Source organism: Hippopotamus amphibius, chromosome 2 (genome assembly GCF_030028045.1).
Source record: "Hippopotamus amphibius kiboko isolate mHipAmp2 chromosome 2, mHipAmp2.hap2, whole genome shotgun sequence".
Taxonomy (NCBI): domain Eukaryota; kingdom Metazoa; phylum Chordata; class Mammalia; order Artiodactyla; family Hippopotamidae; genus Hippopotamus; species Hippopotamus amphibius.
Window position 1 is genome coordinate 208620676 of NC_080187.1, and position 18798 is coordinate 208639473.

General features: G+C 38.2%; 1 protein-coding gene across 17 annotated transcripts in view; it reads left to right on the forward strand.

The window, feature by feature from the left end:
* MAP2K5 (mitogen-activated protein kinase kinase 5) overlaps positions 1-18798 on the forward strand; it is a 262400-nt gene that overhangs the window by 9445 nt on the left and 234157 nt on the right. For all 17 annotated transcript variants that reach the window (XM_057723002.1, XM_057723012.1, XM_057723013.1 and 14 more), the window contains 2 exons: positions 4469-4517; positions 17164-17231. In XM_057723002.1, coding sequence (XP_057578985.1) covers positions 4469-4517; positions 17164-17231 — 117 coding nt within the window. The remainder of the gene's footprint in view (positions 1-4468; positions 4518-17163; positions 17232-18798) is intronic.

The window sequence follows — 18798 nt, forward strand, 5'->3', positions numbered from 1 at the left end:
AGTGGGTGCTGTGCTATATGTCAAATTATTTGAACTGTGAGCTCAAATCCTGGAGGACTCCTGAGATCTCTTTTCCAGGTTTACCTTCTCTCTTCATCAAGAAATAGGCAAAAAACCAGTCACATCAGCATATTTGGCTTGGAACCTTAAAATTTAAAGCCAGTGAAACCTGGACTGTTTCCTTTCATCTGATATAACTCTCCTTACTTCAGTTTTCAAATAAGGAAGCATGAACCCCAGATGGAGAAAATGCTGAAGCCACACAGCTAGTTCATGGCAGAACTAGACACGGAAGCCAGAAGCAGTTTGTAATCACTGAGTCAGCTGGAACTGAGGGTGTTTTTGACTCAGAGTCAGTAGCTGAGGGCTCCATTCACAGCTCCATCATGTGGCTGGGACTCCCTGGGCAAGTCATGGTGCTTCTCTGGGGCCTGTGTCCTTCGTCTGAATAGTTGGGACTGTGCAATGTGAAGTAGACCCTGCTGGTCCTCACAGGCAGAAGCATTGGGTTATCTGTTTTTCAGCTTTCTGGGTTTCTCCTCTTCCTTGGCAACACAGTCCCCAGTCTGGGGAGAATTGCAGGAGATCTGAATGTTCCATCTTTTCCTCTTGCTGTTTGAACCCTGTCTCCCAAGTTCCAGCCCAGATTTCTCCTCATCTGTGAAGTTCCTGTCTTAACTGAGACTGTGATTTTTCCTGCCTTCTGAGTTAGCAACTGCTATTTGCTAATTTATGTCTTTTGTTTGGCTCCCTTATCATACTATACGTGCTCTGACTTGTTAGTCTTTAAGGTTTGTCTCTATCTTTGTGACAGATTATAATCTTCCTAAAGTCAAGGAGCAAGCCTTATTCTTCTGTTTTGTAATCTTTATACTCTTGGCACATTGTAGATGGTCATTTATATTTTTAGTTTGCCATTTGTTTGATTTGTTGAAAGGAAGGAGAAGACAAGGATCAAGAAATGATCACCAGCAAGATATGTAAACTTACGTGCTCTTTTGAAACCTTCTTTAGGCTGGGTAAAATGTTGAGAATAAGACAGGGTCATTTTGAAATAAATCACTTAAAATACAGCTGGAAAATATACATAAAATTAGATGGGCCTGCTTAGAAAAGACCAGGAGATAATGATTAATATTCAGACTTTTTACCCCTTTGTCATTGTGGTAGCCCCACCTGATTTGCTTTAATAGAACAAGAGGGTCAGTTGTGTTCACATGATTCTCATGATTCTCTCAAGCAGGTTTGCTCTTTCTTTCTCTTCTTCCCCACATTATGTGTAAAATTTGTATAGCTCCTTGTTTATGTTGATGGGCACAGAAGGCCATTGCTGCTCAGCAGTTTTCAGAGAGTTGTTAGAAATTTGCCACTTGACAGGGCCTGCTATTCGTAAGTAGGAAGGATCCTAAATTAGTTTGCTAATACTGTAGGGTTCACATCTCAAGGCTGGTTGTCTGGAAGTAAGCAGTGAGAACCTAGACTTGGAGGGTTGGGGAAGTGGAGGGTCCATCCTCCCCCCACTCCCCACACCTTTCTTAAACCAATACTGGCTAGTCCTCAGTAAATGCTGTGGAAGGATGAAGTAAGTGAACCAAAGACCATCCTCCATTGATTGTCAGGTGCTGAAATTTAGGGTTTCGCTGAGGTAAGATTTGTAATGTTTCAGTCATCAGTGACTTGTTTTATTTAACAGACACTAATACTGCACTTACCATGTTCTAGGCACTCTTGTAAGCACTTTATAAATATTGACTCATTAGTCATACAGAGTAGGTACAGTTATGATCTCATTTTTACACTGAAGGAGATGGAGACAGAGAGATTCTGCCTCTCAGTGACTGAATGGCAGAGCGAAGGTCCAGCCGTAGCAGTTTGGCTCCCGTCCACACTCTCAGGCTTTGCACCGGCTGCCTGTGTATTCCATACTCCTCAACAGTTTTTATTTGCCTGTCAGTAAATACTTTCTACCTACAAGTAAGTATGTAGAAAGAATTTTTTCCAACACTAAAATCTTTTACAGGTACTTCCTCAAAAAGTTTTTTCATTTGCTAAGACTAGAGTAAGAAGAAAAAAATAATCTCTTTTGGCTCTAATGAGTGAGGGCTGCCTAAGACAGTTCTCTTTGATCAATTTTATGCGCACAGATTTACTTAAAACACACACACACACACACACACAGTGGAGGCAAGACTATTATGCAAATTGCCACTGCGGCAAAAGCTTCTAAAAGAACTGCCTTTAGAAGGCAGCCGCCACTCTGCTAAGTGCCCTGCTTGGAAGGGCTGTGGGCTCCCTGCTGAGAAACACTGCAGGCATCTCTGTCAGCTCTGTCAGCCGGCTGTCTGGTGCCAGTTGTGGCACAGTGCAGGAGGGACATTGTGGCAGAGTTCCCCGAGAGCAGTGAGGTTTGCAGACCATTTGGGTTGGACTGGACATAATGGAGGGTCACTTTTCCCAGAACTAACTATTTCTCAAAGGTGTTCTGTACCTCTTTAAATAAGCTGTCTCTGTAGACTATTTTTGAAGTGTTTTTAACTTTATAGATTCATTTAAACATTGATATGAGGTTATGTACACTTTTTCTTTTGTAGGTTAGATTAACTTTATTTTGGTGTCATTAAATATGTTTTTCAGGTGCTCAAGAATAAAGGTTGATAAAAATTGCGTTAAATGTAGTATTATAAAAGGGTGAGTCAAAAATTATCTGCACTCTGGCTGTAGAATTTAATTCACTTTTAGAGAAGACAAATACATCATTTTTGGACATAATCTCCTTGCTTTTCAATGCACTTTGTCCATCTGCCAACAAGCTTTCGTATTCCCTCATTAAAAATGTTTTAGGCTGAGCTGCGAGCCACGAGTGCACTGCTGTCTTCACTTCTTCACCACAAGTGAATTTTCATTCTCATAGGGCTGCTTCAAGGGACTAAACAGGTGAAAGTCTGATGGAGCAAGATCAGGACTATAGGGAGGATGCTTTAACACCTCAGAACGAAGTAATCCACGACAGACTTAGATTTCAAAAAGTTTGTGCGAGATGGGTAGCAAAACAACTCACGAAAGAGCATAAACAGAAGCGTTTGGATATCTGCAAACAAAATTTGGACCGATATTCTAAGGACGGTGAAAGTTTCTTGAAGAGAATCATTACTGGTGATGATACATGGATTCATCACTACGAGCCTGAGAGTAAACGGCAGAGTATGGAATGGAAACATCCTTAGTTGCCAACCAGGATAAAGTTCAAAAGTCAACCATCAGCTGGAAAATTGATGCTTACAGTTTTCTGAAATTCTCAAGGGCCAGTACTGGGACATTATCAGGGAAAAGGTTCAACAATCAACAGTGCTCGTTACAGTGAGATGCTTATTGAAGAGCTGAAGCCTAAACTTCTGATTAAATGCAGAGGACTGCTATTCAAGGGCGTTGTGATCTTGCATGACAATGCGTGTCCACACACTTCTGCCCACAGTCGACACTGCAAAAACTTCGTTTTGAGGTGTTAAAGCATCCTCGCTATAGTCCTGATCTTACTCCATCAGACTGTCACCTGTTTGGTCCCCTGAAAGCAGCCCTACGAGGATGAAGATTCACTTCTGATGAAGAAGTGACAGCAGTGCGTTTGTGGCTCCTAGCTCAGCCTAAAACATTTTCTAATGAGGGAATACGAAAGCTTGTTGACAGATGGACAGAGTATATTGAAAAGCAAGGAGATTATGTCGAAAAATGATGTATTTGTTTTTTCTAAAAGTGAGTTAAAATAAATTCTACAGCCAGAGTGCGGATGATTTTTAACTTACCCCTGTAGATTTACATCATCATCATGGAAACTTGTTTTTTGAACTCCTCCCACTATGAGTGCAGGGCAAGGTATTGGTAGTTATACATCAAGAACTACATTTGTTGAAAGTCTGCAGTGTGTTAGGCTAGTTCATGTTTATTACATTATTTAATACTTTTTGCATTACCTCTGTAAGCATTACTAGACCCCTATTGGAGGATAATCAGATTGAGGCTCAGAGAAGTTGAGTAATTTGTTCCCAGTCACACTGTTTAGTGCAGAGCTGAGATTCAAACCCAGGGCAGTGTGACTCCCCAAACTTATTTTTCTACTAACAGTACATTCCTTCTATGGCCTCTCATAGAAGAAACCTATTTTTCTTGTTCATGCACAACAGTGTAAATTGTCTGTGCTATTGAATTGAGAGTAAAAAAAATGTTATTAGTACAGAGTGGGAAGGATTTTTTTAATGATCCCCTCCCCCGAACAGAGAGTTAAACTCCAGAACAGAGATTTAAACTCTGGGCTTAGATTGCTGGTGTAAGTGTGATTATGAGCTAATGTTTTTATAGTTTATGCCAACATTTCAAAAATCTTTTCCAGGTTCTCATATTTCCTCTAGGATTTGCCACATGTTAGCAATAAAGAAGATGGCTAATTGTGTTTCTTTATTCTTTCTTTGTTTAGGATGTGATAGGCCAGGTCCTGCCTGAAGCAACAACCACAGCATTTGAATGTAAGTCTGGCTTGTATACTTTCTTGACTGTTTCTTTCTGCAGTAATTTTTCAAAGGGTTTATGGGGTGCGTTACTTTAGAATCTGACAGAAATAGATTATTTATTATCATCATATGGTACATTTAAATATTTATAAATTAATGTAAGTTTAATGATGATACTGAACCGAGTAATATTTTCTTATTTAATCATATCTTGGTTGTGCATATTTCTATAAGATAGCTTTAATTACCAACATGACCTTTATCTGCTCTTGCTCCTCACTGTAATAATATTGTGGGACAAAATGAAATGTGTAAACTACCTGTAGGCCAGTGATTATTGATTAAAATATTTTAATCCTTTGCTGCTTTAAAATAGCAACAGAGTAGAGCATTTAAGTGGATGTTGCATGTAGTAATTCAGTTTTAGTGGGGCTTGGCATGGCTATTAAATGACAGCAACTCTTTAGGTCTTGAGTCTTCCCCTCCCCCCCAAAAACCAGTTGGCTTGGGGACTGGGGTGGGGGCAGGGTGTACTAGAAAACTGGTTTTGACATAAGCCAGAGGGAGGTCAAGGGCTGAATAATGTTAAGATGAGAGTAGCCAGTAGCACAGGGGCTCTGGTGTTGAGAAGGATAGGGTAAGAATTTGTAACTGTGGTCCCATCTTTTTTTGAAGATGTGGTGCACTTTTCCATGTAGAATAATGTACGGTTTCTCCGCATGATTGTATCCTTTTTCTTCTTGTTTTTTAAGCATATGGTTAACAACAGAGAGTACAATGTCCTCTCTTTTATTTATGTTCTCTTGGAGGACAATTTGGCAATACTTACCAAAATAGAAAATGTTCAAAACCTTTGACTCGACGGATCCACTTTTAGGAAGCTGTCCAACAGAAATACCTACACGTGTATTGAATGCCCTTCAAACAAAGTGTTCGCTGTGGAATTTTTTGTTTTTGTTTTTGGTTTTTTTGGCCGTGCTGTGGGGCTTGCGGAATCTCAGTTCCCTGATGAGGGATTGATCCCAGGCCAATGCAGTGAAAGAGCCGAATGCTAACTACTAGGCTTCCAGGGAACTCCCTGGAATTATTTTTAATAGCAGAAAATTTCGGGGTAAGCTAAATGCCTAGAATAATGAGTTAATAACTTATTTATCCATAGTCTGAAGCATTAAGCAGTGGCTAAAAAGAATGAGAACTTTAAGCATTGACGTGGAAGTATATTCACGATATACTGTTGAATAAACAAAGTGTGTATGGTATGATCCCAGTGTGTAAAATGTTTAATCCTTACTGCTCCTCCCAGCTTCACATGTATATTGAGAGACAGGGGTCTGAAGAGGTGCCCACTGCAGTGCTTTTCAGTGATTTTCCCTGGAAAGTAGACTTGGGGCTGGAGTGGGGGAAGAGTTGGCTGAATGAGCACAGTTTTTACTTTATATCTTTCTCTGTTACTATTTCACTATTCTCTATTGAATGTTTTTCAACAATCATTTCATGGTTTTAAAAGCTACTTGAGAACTCTTAAAATAATTAGTATTGTATTAACCACAGTGGACTCCATATACTACTGAAAAATAGTATGTATATCTGAAATACATATTAGTGTTGCAAGCTCTTCAGACCCTTTGCGGTAACTCCTTGGGGGTGCCAGGGATTTCATGGACAGTCTGGTAGTTAACATTTGGAGTACTTACTGTTGGCAGATGCTGTGTTAAGAGCATTCGGTGGGTTGTCTTATTTAATATAACCTTCACAAGATCCCCAGGAAGTACTTTGAAGGACGGTTATTATTAGCTCTGTTCTAGTTGAGGAAAGGACATCTTCTCTAAGCAACTTGTTCAAGTCTCACAGCTAGTAAGTGGTAAAGTGGAATTTCTCATGTATATATTCTCAACCACTGTTGAGATGTGTTCTGAGAGTTGTCATAATTCTTACTATTGTATGTTCTGATTGTTTTGGGGTGTGGCAAAAAAGAAACTTAACCTTGTTCTTTCTTCTTGCTTTCTGGGTCCCTCCAAGTGGCTCTATGTACCTTACTGGCTTTCAGAGTTATGGTTCATAGTAGGAATGCTGATTATTTTAGTGTGATGTATTGACGGCCTCCTTGCTCTGTGCGGGGCAGCATACTAGATGATTTACTTGGATTGTTGTTAATCTTTGCAGCAACTCTGTGAGGTTAGGAAGGTTATATTTGTGAGGAAGCTGAAACTCAGAGACATGAAAGTGGTCAGCTAGAAGCGGTGGAACCCATATTCAAATGCAGTTCTGTTTGACTGTAATACTTGCACTCTTTATAACCAAGTGTGTTGAAAGCCTGTGAAGGGTGTTAAGTATGCTTTATGGGTGTGATGGAACAATTCTTGAATAAATAAAACTTTGATCAAAGAAATATTTATGGTAATGTATTTAACACTGAAAAGTATACCTAACACTAGCAGAAGAATTGTTTAAACGTCTAGGTTTAACTTCTTAGAGATCGCTTTCCTTCTTTTCCCCCACAGGGGCAGCAGCTCTGTACCCATCTGCATCTGAATCAGTTTTAGGTGAAAAGAATAAGAACAAAAACACACAGAGACTAAGTAATGGTAGTTCTTTGTGTGTGTGTGTGTGTGTGTGTGTGCTTATTGTGTACTTTCCATTATAGACTTAAAATCCTAGGCTGGCTTTTTTCATGATTATTCTAGGGCAACTTTATTTTCATTACCAAAAATCTTCACTAATAAATGAAATCTGTGTTTAAGAAATAGTTGGAAAGATGCAGTTTATAAGCTAATTTAGTGAAATTTTTGAGCTCATTCGGTTGTTTATGGTATGCTGGAACAACTCTTGAATAAATAAAACTTTAATTGAAGATATTTATAGTAATATATTTAATACTGCAAAGTAACCCAACACTAACTTATACAAAAGAAGTGGTTTTGTATTTAGTGATATGAATTAAGCAATGAGAGAAAGGACAGTGTCAAATTTACCTGTTTTACATAGAGAAAAAGAGTTGAGTAAGTGGAAAAGAGGGGAAAGGTTAGGTTCTCTTACTGATAATGCAGTTCTGAGAAATGCCATCTGTACGGTGAAACCTCTGTTCCCCACAGGTGTGGTGAATCTCTCTAGGCACTTTACTAGAGCAGGAAACCCATTGGACCTGTCTTCTGGTTGGTTGTGTGTGAGTTTGCTGTCTTCACTAGATTTTGAATGACTTGGTAACAGGAACCATGTTTTCTTTCACTCTTGCTCTCTTCTTAGTACACTTGGCCCTCTGTATCCTTGGATTCCACATCTGCCCAATTTGTAGATGTGGAACCTGTGGATACAGAGGGCCACCTGTATGATGCCATTTTATATAAGGGACTTGATCATCCACAGATTTTGGTATCCTGTGGGTGGGGGTGGGGGTAGTGGTCCTGGAACCAATACCCTGTGGATACTGAGGGACGAGTGTACTTTCTGCCTTCTAGGAATACCCTTGTTGAGTAAGGTGGAATGTTATATATGTCCATATTTAAAAGAGAATTGTAAAATGCAATTCTAAAGCTTAGTAAGTAATTTGCTTTTTTTGGATTATCTGTGCAGTTGCTCAGGCATGGGATATAATTGGTTGGTGGTGGGCAATTCAGGCTCCAAATTCAAATTCTCACACTTGACTGGGCCCCATGTCCAAAGAGGCTGAGAATCTATAGTGGTTATATTCTTTCTGATTTCTATCCCAGGGGATGGTGTTTCCAAGGGGACTTAGGGGTGAGTGAGGGGAGGGGGTCCAATTTGTGCCAAACTTACCTCTTGGACTGATGGCCCTAAATCTCTTTTTCTCTTTACCACTTTTAGGTCCTTTCTCCCTTACAACAAGAGCACAAATGAAAGTACTACCTTTCAATATATAGTGTGTGGGGGTTTTTTTGTTTTGTTTTGTTTTGTTTTTTTGAGTTAAGAAGGTATAGATGATCTTTAAAAAAAATTCAAGCAGTATCAAAATAAAGCAAAATGTATAAGTCCCCATTTCCCCAATTCCCTAGTTAATTAACAGTTTCTTGTGTATCTTTCCAGAAATTTTCTCGTATATAATATATACTATATTGCAACTGGTTTCCACTGCCCCCACCTTAATCACTGTGTACAAATCAACTTCATTCTTTTAGATAATAACATTATACTTAATTTTATGGGTATGACTTTATTTAACCTGTTGATGGACCAGTTTTATATTTAGGATGTTACCAGTTTTTAAGTAGTATTAGAAAAAGTGCTGCAGTCAAACAGCATTGCCTCTTATGGCTTTCCACATTGTAGAAATATATTTGTAGGATAAATTCCTAGGATTTGGAGCTATTGAGACGAAGAGTACCCATATTTTAATTTTGATAGCTATTTCCATGTTGTTCTTTAAGAGGTAGAGCCAGTTTGCACTCCCACCAACAATGTTTGAGACTGCCCATATCTTCTACCCTCACCAACTCTGGGTCCAATAAACTTTTTAGTCAATGTCAATTTGATATGTGAAAAAGATTATATTATTTTTTTATTTTGTATTTCTTCAGTTATAATGAGCTTGACCATCTTTTTATTTTGGTCATTTGTATTTAATTTCTGTGAACTATTTATCACCTTTGCCCATTTTTCTGTTAGGTTTTCTTTTTCTAATTGATTTAAGAGCTTTCCAGTATTAAGAAAATTGGCCCTTTGTCTTAGATGTTGTAAATATTTTTGTTTAGTTTATTGGTTTCCTTTCAGCTTGTTTTGATCTTTTTTTTCTCTTTTTTTCCATGGACAGGTTTAAAGTTTTTACATGGTCCAATTTGTCATATTTTGTGACTTCTGGATTTATGTCATGCTTAGAAAGGTCCTCCACTTTCCAGGATGTTGAAAAAACATTCATATTCTTTTTTCTTTATACTTTAATAGGGTTTAAATACACACACATTAGATATGTATATAAATATGTACGTTTTTATGTGTATTCATGTGTTTTTTTTTTTTTTATAAAACAGCATGTGTTTTTATTACAAAGGCAAAAGTTGCTGTTTTTTTTTTTTTAACTTTTGCCCCATCTTCAGTTTATTTTGGTAAAAGGAGGAGTCAGGTGGCAATCCAACTTTATTTCTCAAGCAGATAGACAGTGGATTCACCCTGGTTATTGAATAATTTGTCTTTTTGCAGATGTGAGAACACTTCTGAGATGAAGCTGAATTCCATAACCATAAAAAATCTTGTATGTTTGCATGCGTGGACCCTACGTGTACTGTAGGAGCTTGGCATTCATATAGGCCCAAAGATCCCTGCTGATTTTCACAATTTTATTAATAGATTAATGAGTACACCAACACATGAGGTGATGTGCTCACTCATGAGTTTCCTGTGCATGTCTGTTACATGTGTTCCTCTCCCTGGATTTTCTGTAGACAAGTTACTGCTGTAAAATTACTGTTGGGCTGGTGTTGCTGGACAGTAAAATCTTACTGTTGACTTGAAAGATGTGCTTTAAGTCTATGTAGACAAATGCTGACTTACACCTATAAATACCATATGGCCCCACTTTTCCATGATACTCTGACATCACGTATACAGATCTGTAGCCCTTGTAAGTATCTTCACACTAGTCAAACCATGTGTCTGAGTTTTGTTTCAGAAAATATGACTATAGTATAAATATTTGTTTTGTTTTTCTTTAACTGTGACCATTTTATACTCACTTTTCATTGAATAGATTCCTTTTCGGTTGTTTTATGAATTTCTGGAAAAATCCTGGGAAAAATGAAGTTTTATTTTCTTACAGTATAGCATATGTAAAAGATAATTGATTGCTTATAAGAAAAACTGGATAGGTTAATGAAAAATTGTAATTCACTACAGATGTACACTGAGTCTAAAAATTAAGGTGTAGGAATTAATTGTGTATCCTTAGAATTTGAGACAATTTGAAGAGAGCTTTAATTTATTGACATTTTGTTTTGAAATATCATCGATGCAAAAAGTCCAAATCTTTTTTAGTCTTATGAGAATAGTTAGTAGTAGTAGTAGGTATTAGTAGTCTTACTAGTTATTATTATTTAGTAGTAGGTATTAGTAGTCTGGCTGTTTTACATGAGAATTAAGACATTTAAGTTCTTCACCCAAGCACCAGTCTAATAGCTTGAGGGCAGTAGAAAGAGTGCTGCTCATTTTTGAATTACTGGAAACACAGCATAGTACCTGGCACATAGTAGAGTCTCAATTTGTATTTCTGGAATGCATAGATGATTGAAGGAATGAAGTAATAAGGACAAGCAAATCCTATTGGCTCTACCTTTAAATTATATCCAGCATGTGACGACTGCTCAAAACCTCAACTTGTTTTAGGCCACCATCATCATCTCATACCTAGACTAGGACTAGTGGTACCCTAACTTGTCTCCCTTTTTCTGCTTTGCCTCCACATAGCCTTTTTCAGCACAGCAGCCAAAGTGATCCTTTGGCTAAACATAGAAGTTTAATGAGATCACTATACTTAAGACCCCCCAGTGGTTTCCCTCTCACTCAGGAGTGAAAGTCAAGTCTTTAACATGCTCTACAAGGCCCTGCCGTTTCTTGTCTTCCCCCAGCTCTGCCCCACCATTACTTCTCTGAACTCGTCTCTCTCCCCCATCTTATTCTCAGTCTGTTCCAGCTACTCTGGCTTTCTTTCAGTCTCTCAAGCATGCCAGGCATTCTTCTGCCACAGGGCCTTAGCATGAGCTATTCCCTCTGCCTGGAACATTCATGGTTCACTCCCTCATCCCTCTCAGTCTCTTTCAAATGGAGTGTAAACTGCATGAGGGCAGGGGTTTTCTTTTCCCACTGTTATTAACCCAGTGTCCCAAATATTGCCTGATACATAGTGGGCACTTGAATATTTTTTGGAAAGAAAAAGGAAGCAAAGAAGTAAAGAAGAAGTCAGGAGATGGGAGGCATGGAGCTAAATTACAGCTCATGGATATGAAGATTTAGCCTTAAAAACTATGGCCTGTAGTCCCAACCAGATCTTAGGTTCCACACCTGAGAAGGTTCAAACTTGACAGCTTTTCTGGTAATTTCCTGTTGATGTCTTTTTTAACCTCTACAATTATGTTTTCATTTCTTTCCTCTTGCCTTAGAAAAATGCCTTTGCTGTAGTTCTGATTGACTCTTCTGACCTGACACTGAAGTAATATGACAAATGACATATAAAATACAGTATTGCCTTAACTTTCTGTTGCTTTTGGTAGAAGCTAAATTGTTTTTCTCGAAAGCCCACTTGAGCCCTGCCAATGCAGTGGGTGCTGTTTGGCTGAGAGCACCCCAGAGTCTGCTGTTTTTGTGCTGTTTAGTCAGTAGGCACTCTGCTTGCCATTCTGACCGCCCCTTACCTGAGGCTGCCTCTCCTCCATTGGGCCTTTATGTTCCTCCTCTTGGTTTCTCTTTTGGATTGCATGTTGCTTCAAATAAAATCGCTAACAACATATGGCCTGTTATGATTCTCTTTTCCCAAACTCTGCCATTTTGTATATTTGTGACACACTGCAGGTTTTGTGAAGATTGCTTCATAATATTTGTTTACCATCTGCTGCACTCTATTTGGTATCTTGCTAGGATTTTTTCCTCCATTTTAAGTGACATTAACAAAATCCAGCCAGTACATAGACTTTCTGGTTCTACTTTTGCTTCCCTAATGTGCTGGAAAATCATATTACTATGCTCCAGGCAACTAGAGAAGCCTGGAATTCTTTGTGAACCAGTGTATCAGGGTGCTCCCCCTCCCCCACTTCTTGGTCATATCTAGTAATGCTTTTTTGGTCAGATGGCAAAGAACCTCCACGTGTAAGACAAAAAGTTCAAATTATTTTTTTCTACTTCTCTCTGCTTAGTGCCATGGCTTTCTAGTGTCCTTCAACATATTTATACCTTTGAAACTCTTTGTGCCATTTTGGTAAGTTTTTTTTATCATTTATGGTTCCAGTTAGTGTAGTTTTTATAGCTAATGCAGTTTGATAGGCCCATCTAGAGTCTTTGCTAGATGGGCTGACTGTGTATATCCAGCTTTTTATTCAGAAAAGTATTTTAAGTTATTGTTGTACTAAATTGCTTGGTATGTTATTTCTACTTTCTTCCCCTTCACTAACTTCTCATTCCTCTCAATTCATTGTCTATTTAAAATTTTTTTCCAGCTTTAATTATTGTATTTAAATTTTATTTAAAAATTTAATTAATTAATTATTTAATTTGGTTGCTTGGGGTCTTGGTTGCAGCAAGTGGGCTCCTTAGTTGCAGTTCACCAGCTCCTTAGTTGTGGCTCACGGCTCCTTAGTTGTGGCATGCGAACTTTTAGTTGTGGCATGCGTGTGGGATCTCGTTCCCTGACCAGGGATTGAACCTGGGCCCCTGCATTGGGAGCATGGAGTCTTACCCACTGTGCCATCAGGGAAGTCCCTCTTCCAGCTTTATTGAGATATAATTGACCGCATAACATTGTGTAAGTTTAGGGTGTGTAACATGTTGATTTGCTCGTTATATATTGCACAATGATTACCACCATAGTATTAGCTAACATGTCCATCCTGACACATAATTACCATTTCTTTTTTGTGGTGAGTACATTTAAGATCTATTAACAATGTTCAAGTTTGTAATACAGTATTATTAGCTATAATCACCATGCTGTACATTAGATCCCCAGACTTTGTTAATCTTATAACTGGAAGTTTATACCTTTTGACAGATATCTCCCTATTTCCCCACTCTCCAGCCCCTGGTAACCCCAAGTTTGGGTTTTTTAGATTCCACATATAAGTGATATCATACAGTATTTGTCTTTCTCTTTTTTCACTTAGCTTAATGCCCTCAAGGTTTGTCCTTTTTGTCACAAATGGAAGGATGTCCATCTTTTTCATGGCTGAATAATATTTGTGTGTGTGTGTGTGTGTGTGTGTGTGTGTGTACATCTTTATCCATTCATCATTGATGGAGACTTGAGTTGTTTACATATCTTGGCTGTTGTGAATAATGATGCAATGAATATTGGAGTGTAGATATCTCTGTGAGATTGTTATTTCAATTTCTTTGGCTATAGACCCAGAAGTATGATTGCTGGATCATATGGTAGTTGTGGTTTTAATTTTTCAAGGAATCACATACCGTTTTCTGTGGTGGTTGTATCAATTTACATTCCCACATACTGTACAGAAGGGTTCTCTTTTTCTCCACATCCTCACCAACACTTGTTTTCTCTTGTCTTTTTGGTGGTACCCATGTAACAGGTGTGAGGTGATACCTCACTGAGGTTTTGATTTGCATTTCCCTGATGATTAGAGATGTGGAGCACCTTTTCATGTATGTGTTGGCCATTTGTATGTCTTCCTTGGAATTCATTGTCTCTGGAAAGAAGTGTCTTTTTCATTTTAAATGTCAAGGCCAGTGGTTTGTTCCTGGGTTGCCATCAGGGGGTCTGATGGCTTGGATTTTGCCTTTGGGCCAGAAGTATTAGTCTTCTCTTATGTGTGATTACTTTTCCAACTCAGTCTCCTTTCTGACAAGAACACGGAGTCTTCATTAAAACTACTAGTTATAAATATTAAAAAGTGAAGCAGACAGTCCTCCAAAGAGCAATCTGTAAAGGAAAGCAGTACCTACATAAAATGGAGGCTCTTATTAATCCACAAGGATTAGTAATCACTGTGTCATATAAACCTGATTTTATCCTCAGACTTTATTAGAATAACTCTTTCAACTTGCCTTGTCTCCTTATGGGACAGCTCCAACACTTTAGGTTTGCATCAAAAGCTGTTCTGGCCTTTTGTCCTCAGTTTTCTGTCCACTTAAAGCAAAGTGCCCTTTAGTGTTTCATAGCTGCTTTCTGTGGAACTGCTATGTAAGAAATTATTCTGGTAACTGACTTCCCTCACAGTTACCAGATTATTTCTGGGAACTGAAATAATCCCTCAGAGATTTCATAGAATTTTAGAATTCCAGAATCGTTCGTTTTAAGTAGGCTTAAAGGTTCAAGCTCTGACTTTGAGAGCTTAGAGATTTCTTTTTGTTGTTGTTGTTGTTACTGTTTTAGAGAGACAGATTTAAATGTTTTTTTTTTTTTTGGAATCTGTGCCTTCTCTTTACAAATCATAAAAAGGTTTTTCATCTGTTTTATTGAACTCCAAGCACTTCCCCATTCAATGTGAGCAATACCTTTATTGAGGCCTTGTGTATGTTGAAATTTGAATATAATCTCTCCCTTGGTAGCCACCATCTCTATAGCTAGCTATGGTGTAGAGATGAGGTTTACAAAAATCTCTTTTTGTTCAGACTGGAAATTTTACCAAGTTCAGGACTTCGTCAAGAGCAATCACTTTAGTCCACATCCAAACTGAGAATTTGACTTGATTTTTAAAATAAAAAATGTAAAGTGCTTTCATGTGTGGTAATATGTAACATTATATTCCTTTATACAATATCTGCTTTTCCCCCTTTGTTTCCTGCATTTGTATGACAGCTTTTTGACTTAATCTTGAAAATACTAGTTTCTATGTAGAAACTCCTTCTGTTTCCAAAATTAGAATGTCATTTCTCTCCCAGTTTGGCTCTAGAGTCTGTAGCTTTAAAAAAAAAAAAAGAAAAAGTAAGGAAGGAAAATGCTAGATTTCTGTGTAGTCCTTTATATGTGTAACCTCCCTAAGAATGTGCCTTCTTTGTTACTGATAGTGACCACTGTGTGCCTTTTATACTGAAAATAGGCAACTCTTGGTAGATAATACCAGTGGTGACTGTGACAGCGCCTAGCTATGTAGGTAATCAGACAGTGTGACTTGATGATACTGATTTACATGGAGTTGGGGAACTCTGCAGGAGTGAACCTGTATCTAGGATCCAGACACAATTACTTTGGAGAGAAAACCCCAGTGAGAGCTGTTGGCTTGGTCACTGAGCAGGACAGGCTCAAGTGCTGCTTTGCTTCATGCTGTCAGATTGCTATTCGCTGTGGGGGAGAAAAAGAAGGTAGCATTTTGCTCTGAAATAGGCTAATTAGGAGGGAATACAGGCTCCCTCCTAGGTTCCCGTGGCGTAGTCACCAAACAGGGGGATATCTTAAAAACTGTGGCTGGACAGGAGGGAAGGCCTGCTGAGGTGCGGTGGGCTAAGATCCAGGTGCTGAACTGAACTCCCCCTGTGTTTTCAAGTAAGAGTCCCCAGAACATGTTGTGCTAGCTTATTCTCTTTATGATGAAAGATTTGTCTCGTTCTCCAGGCCTGAGATCAGGTTCTCTGCATCTGATCAAATTGACAATTAGATGCCCAAGAGTGACCAAAAAATAATAACTCAGTTTAATAAGCGCACTAGAGCTGAGGCATCCAAATGAGAGAGAGCTTGCCCCTTCCAAGTTGTCCCCCTGGGAGGCTGTGTACGTCTTCCAGCAATGCTGCCATTGCTCAAAAGGTTTTTGGCATTTTTCTTTCAACTGTGCATTTAAAGTCTGCCGCATATACTGTTCTCCTGTTGACAGATCTTTATCTTTAGAAGGATGAAGAAGCTAACTAAATACCTAGAAATAGCCAAAAAGACCCTTCTGGGTCCTGCCTGGCAGATAGTGATCAGATGGACAGTTCCATTCTGGGCTGAAAATGAGATCTGATATTTTCACTTGGTTTATCTTCAGGTTCTTAAAGCAGTTTTGAAGACATATTTCAAGACTATTTTAAATAAGAGAAGGATCAGTGAAATAAGTACATTTTTCTGGATGTGGCTACTTTGATGATCCACTTACTCAGATATATCCATTCTGGTTAAATGTTTTGTGAAGTCTCATTATCCTCTAGTTTTCAGACCATTAAATTATTTCATAGTAGTACGAATCACAATTTGAAGCTTACTATGGTCAGAGAGCACCCAGTGCAAATGAAACAGTTCAGAAAGAGAAGGAGAGCTACGAGATCAAGTGGGTTATGAGGAGAACTGTTTTAGAGTTGCTTTGCAAGATAGTAGTTGAGTCATATTGTCCACATCATGGAATCGTTGTGAGGCTTTTAAGGGGGTGTGGAGCATAAATCACAGTGCCTTGTGTACAGTAGTGTTCAGTCAATGTTAGCCATTTTTATTATGCTATTATGACATGACGTTGCCTGGGAGAGAGGAGAATGGAGAAATAGAGGGATGGGGTGCTGTGTGGGAAAGGAAGAAGTACTAATAGTTGAATAAGATTGTCCTTTCTTTGGTTTTTAAAGTTCTGCAAACCAAACTTGTTCCGGCATACTCCAGTTATATTTACTTTATCTTTAAAATTTCTATTTATTTATTTATTTGGCCATGCCACGCAGCATGTGGGATTTTTAATTTCCCGACCAGGGATCAAACCTGTGCCCCTGTAGAGGAAGCACCGAGTCTTAACCACTGGACCACCAAGGAAGTCCCTATATTTACTTTAACTTAGATGCATGTCATGAATCACATGAGCAATATTTTAATTTTTAACTGTCCCTAAAATTTTTAGTTCTTTATTGATTCTCGTTGTATTCTGAACAGAAGACCAAAACAACAAACCAGTAACCTCAACATCCACAAAATATGGTGCCGAGGATTTGGATATCAAGTGTACAAACCAATTGTATTATGTTCCTAGCTAACATGGTTTTTGTACATTAAAAAATGCAAATCTTATCACTTGCATTGTGTTGCTTTTTTAAACAGATGAAGATGAAGATGGTGATCGAATTACAGTGAGAAGCGATGAAGAAATGAAGGCAATGCTGTCATATGTAAGTATATTATAAATGAGGACTGTTTTTAAAATGTTAATGTAATTGAGGATGCTGTTTCTTGGCATAGTGAAAATATAAAAGTAAATCACAGTTGCTGTAACATTTTTCTATATAATATATAAGGTTTTTAAAGATTCCTTACGTGAAAGTTAAGGGCATTCTTTTCAAAAGACACTTACTGATCATATCATGAACATTAAGAATAATGCATCTTAATGGCTTTTGCATTAGGTATGGTGCAGAGTAAATGCACTATCAATTTCCTGTATTTTTTATGCAGTACTTAAAGTAACGGCTCATTAAAAATGAACCCCTGGGCTCTAAAAAATTTTTCAAAATCTACTTTCAACTGGAGATCTCTTTCACCCTTCCAAACAGACTATAGTTATAATGTAGCTGCAGGCTTAATATGGATACATGATTTAAAGATGTACTCTTAGTTATTTTATGCACTAACCACCCCACCCCAAAATGAACTACTGGGTTACTTACTGAATCTAAGTGATTTGAATATATCACAAAATGACTTTTCTTTTGTGTTTCAAATTTCAGTGAAAATTTGCATTAACGTTTGTCTCAGGACTGAAGTAGATAAACAAGAAAAAAGGATCTATTTCTAAGACTTTAACACTAAGCTTGAATAATTCAACTACAATAAAGAGACATAGCTTCCCTGAGCCCTGATTTGTTCTTTTCTCTTATTTCATTTTATTTTCTCTTCTTCATTTTATTTTTTCTGAGTTTGCAGTCAGTGTACAAAACCTTCTCTAGCGGTCTGGTGAAAAGAGCACTGGACTGGAAGTAAGGAGACCACTGCTCTCCTCTTGCTTCCTGGCCTTAGGCAAAACATTTAACCTTTCTGTGCTGTAGTTGCCTCATCTGTCAATTGTGGATAATAATACTTGTCCTTTCTACTGCACAGGGTCATTGTGATGACCAAATGGGATAATAGATGTGAAAGCCCTTTGAAAAGTTAAAACTTCTATACAAATGCAAAGTGGTATTATGGTGGAAATGATGGAATCAGGGCCTTTGCTTTTCAGTGATACTCTAATCTTAGCCAACGGTTAGGTTGTAGGTTTTTGATAGACCTCAGCTTTAACCAGGATATTGCTTCATTGTAATGAAAACTGTAAAATATCTGTATGGGTTTCCGCCAATAGTTTTAATTTAGGGTAGGAGGAAAGAGAACAAGAAGGATGGCATGATTAACAGAGCGTTGCATTCAGACAAGCACAGAGCAGGAAAAGTCAATTTCCCATTGACTTCCCATTAACTTATTTGAGAGTCTTTGTGCCCTGAGAATTTAGAGCAGGGCTCATCAGTACCTTGAAAGGCAGAGTAGGATTGTCTGCTGAAAGGTCTAGCACTAGTATTGATAGACTGGCTAACTCTCCTGAGAATGTGACATGCTTGTTTTTAGAAAACACACACACACACAGATGGATTCCAGTTTTTTCACATACATCCACTACAGAGAGTACATTACTGACATCAGTGTACTTCCATTATGTCTCTGACATAACCACACAAAAAGGTGTGTTTTCAAAAATGTTCGTTTGGG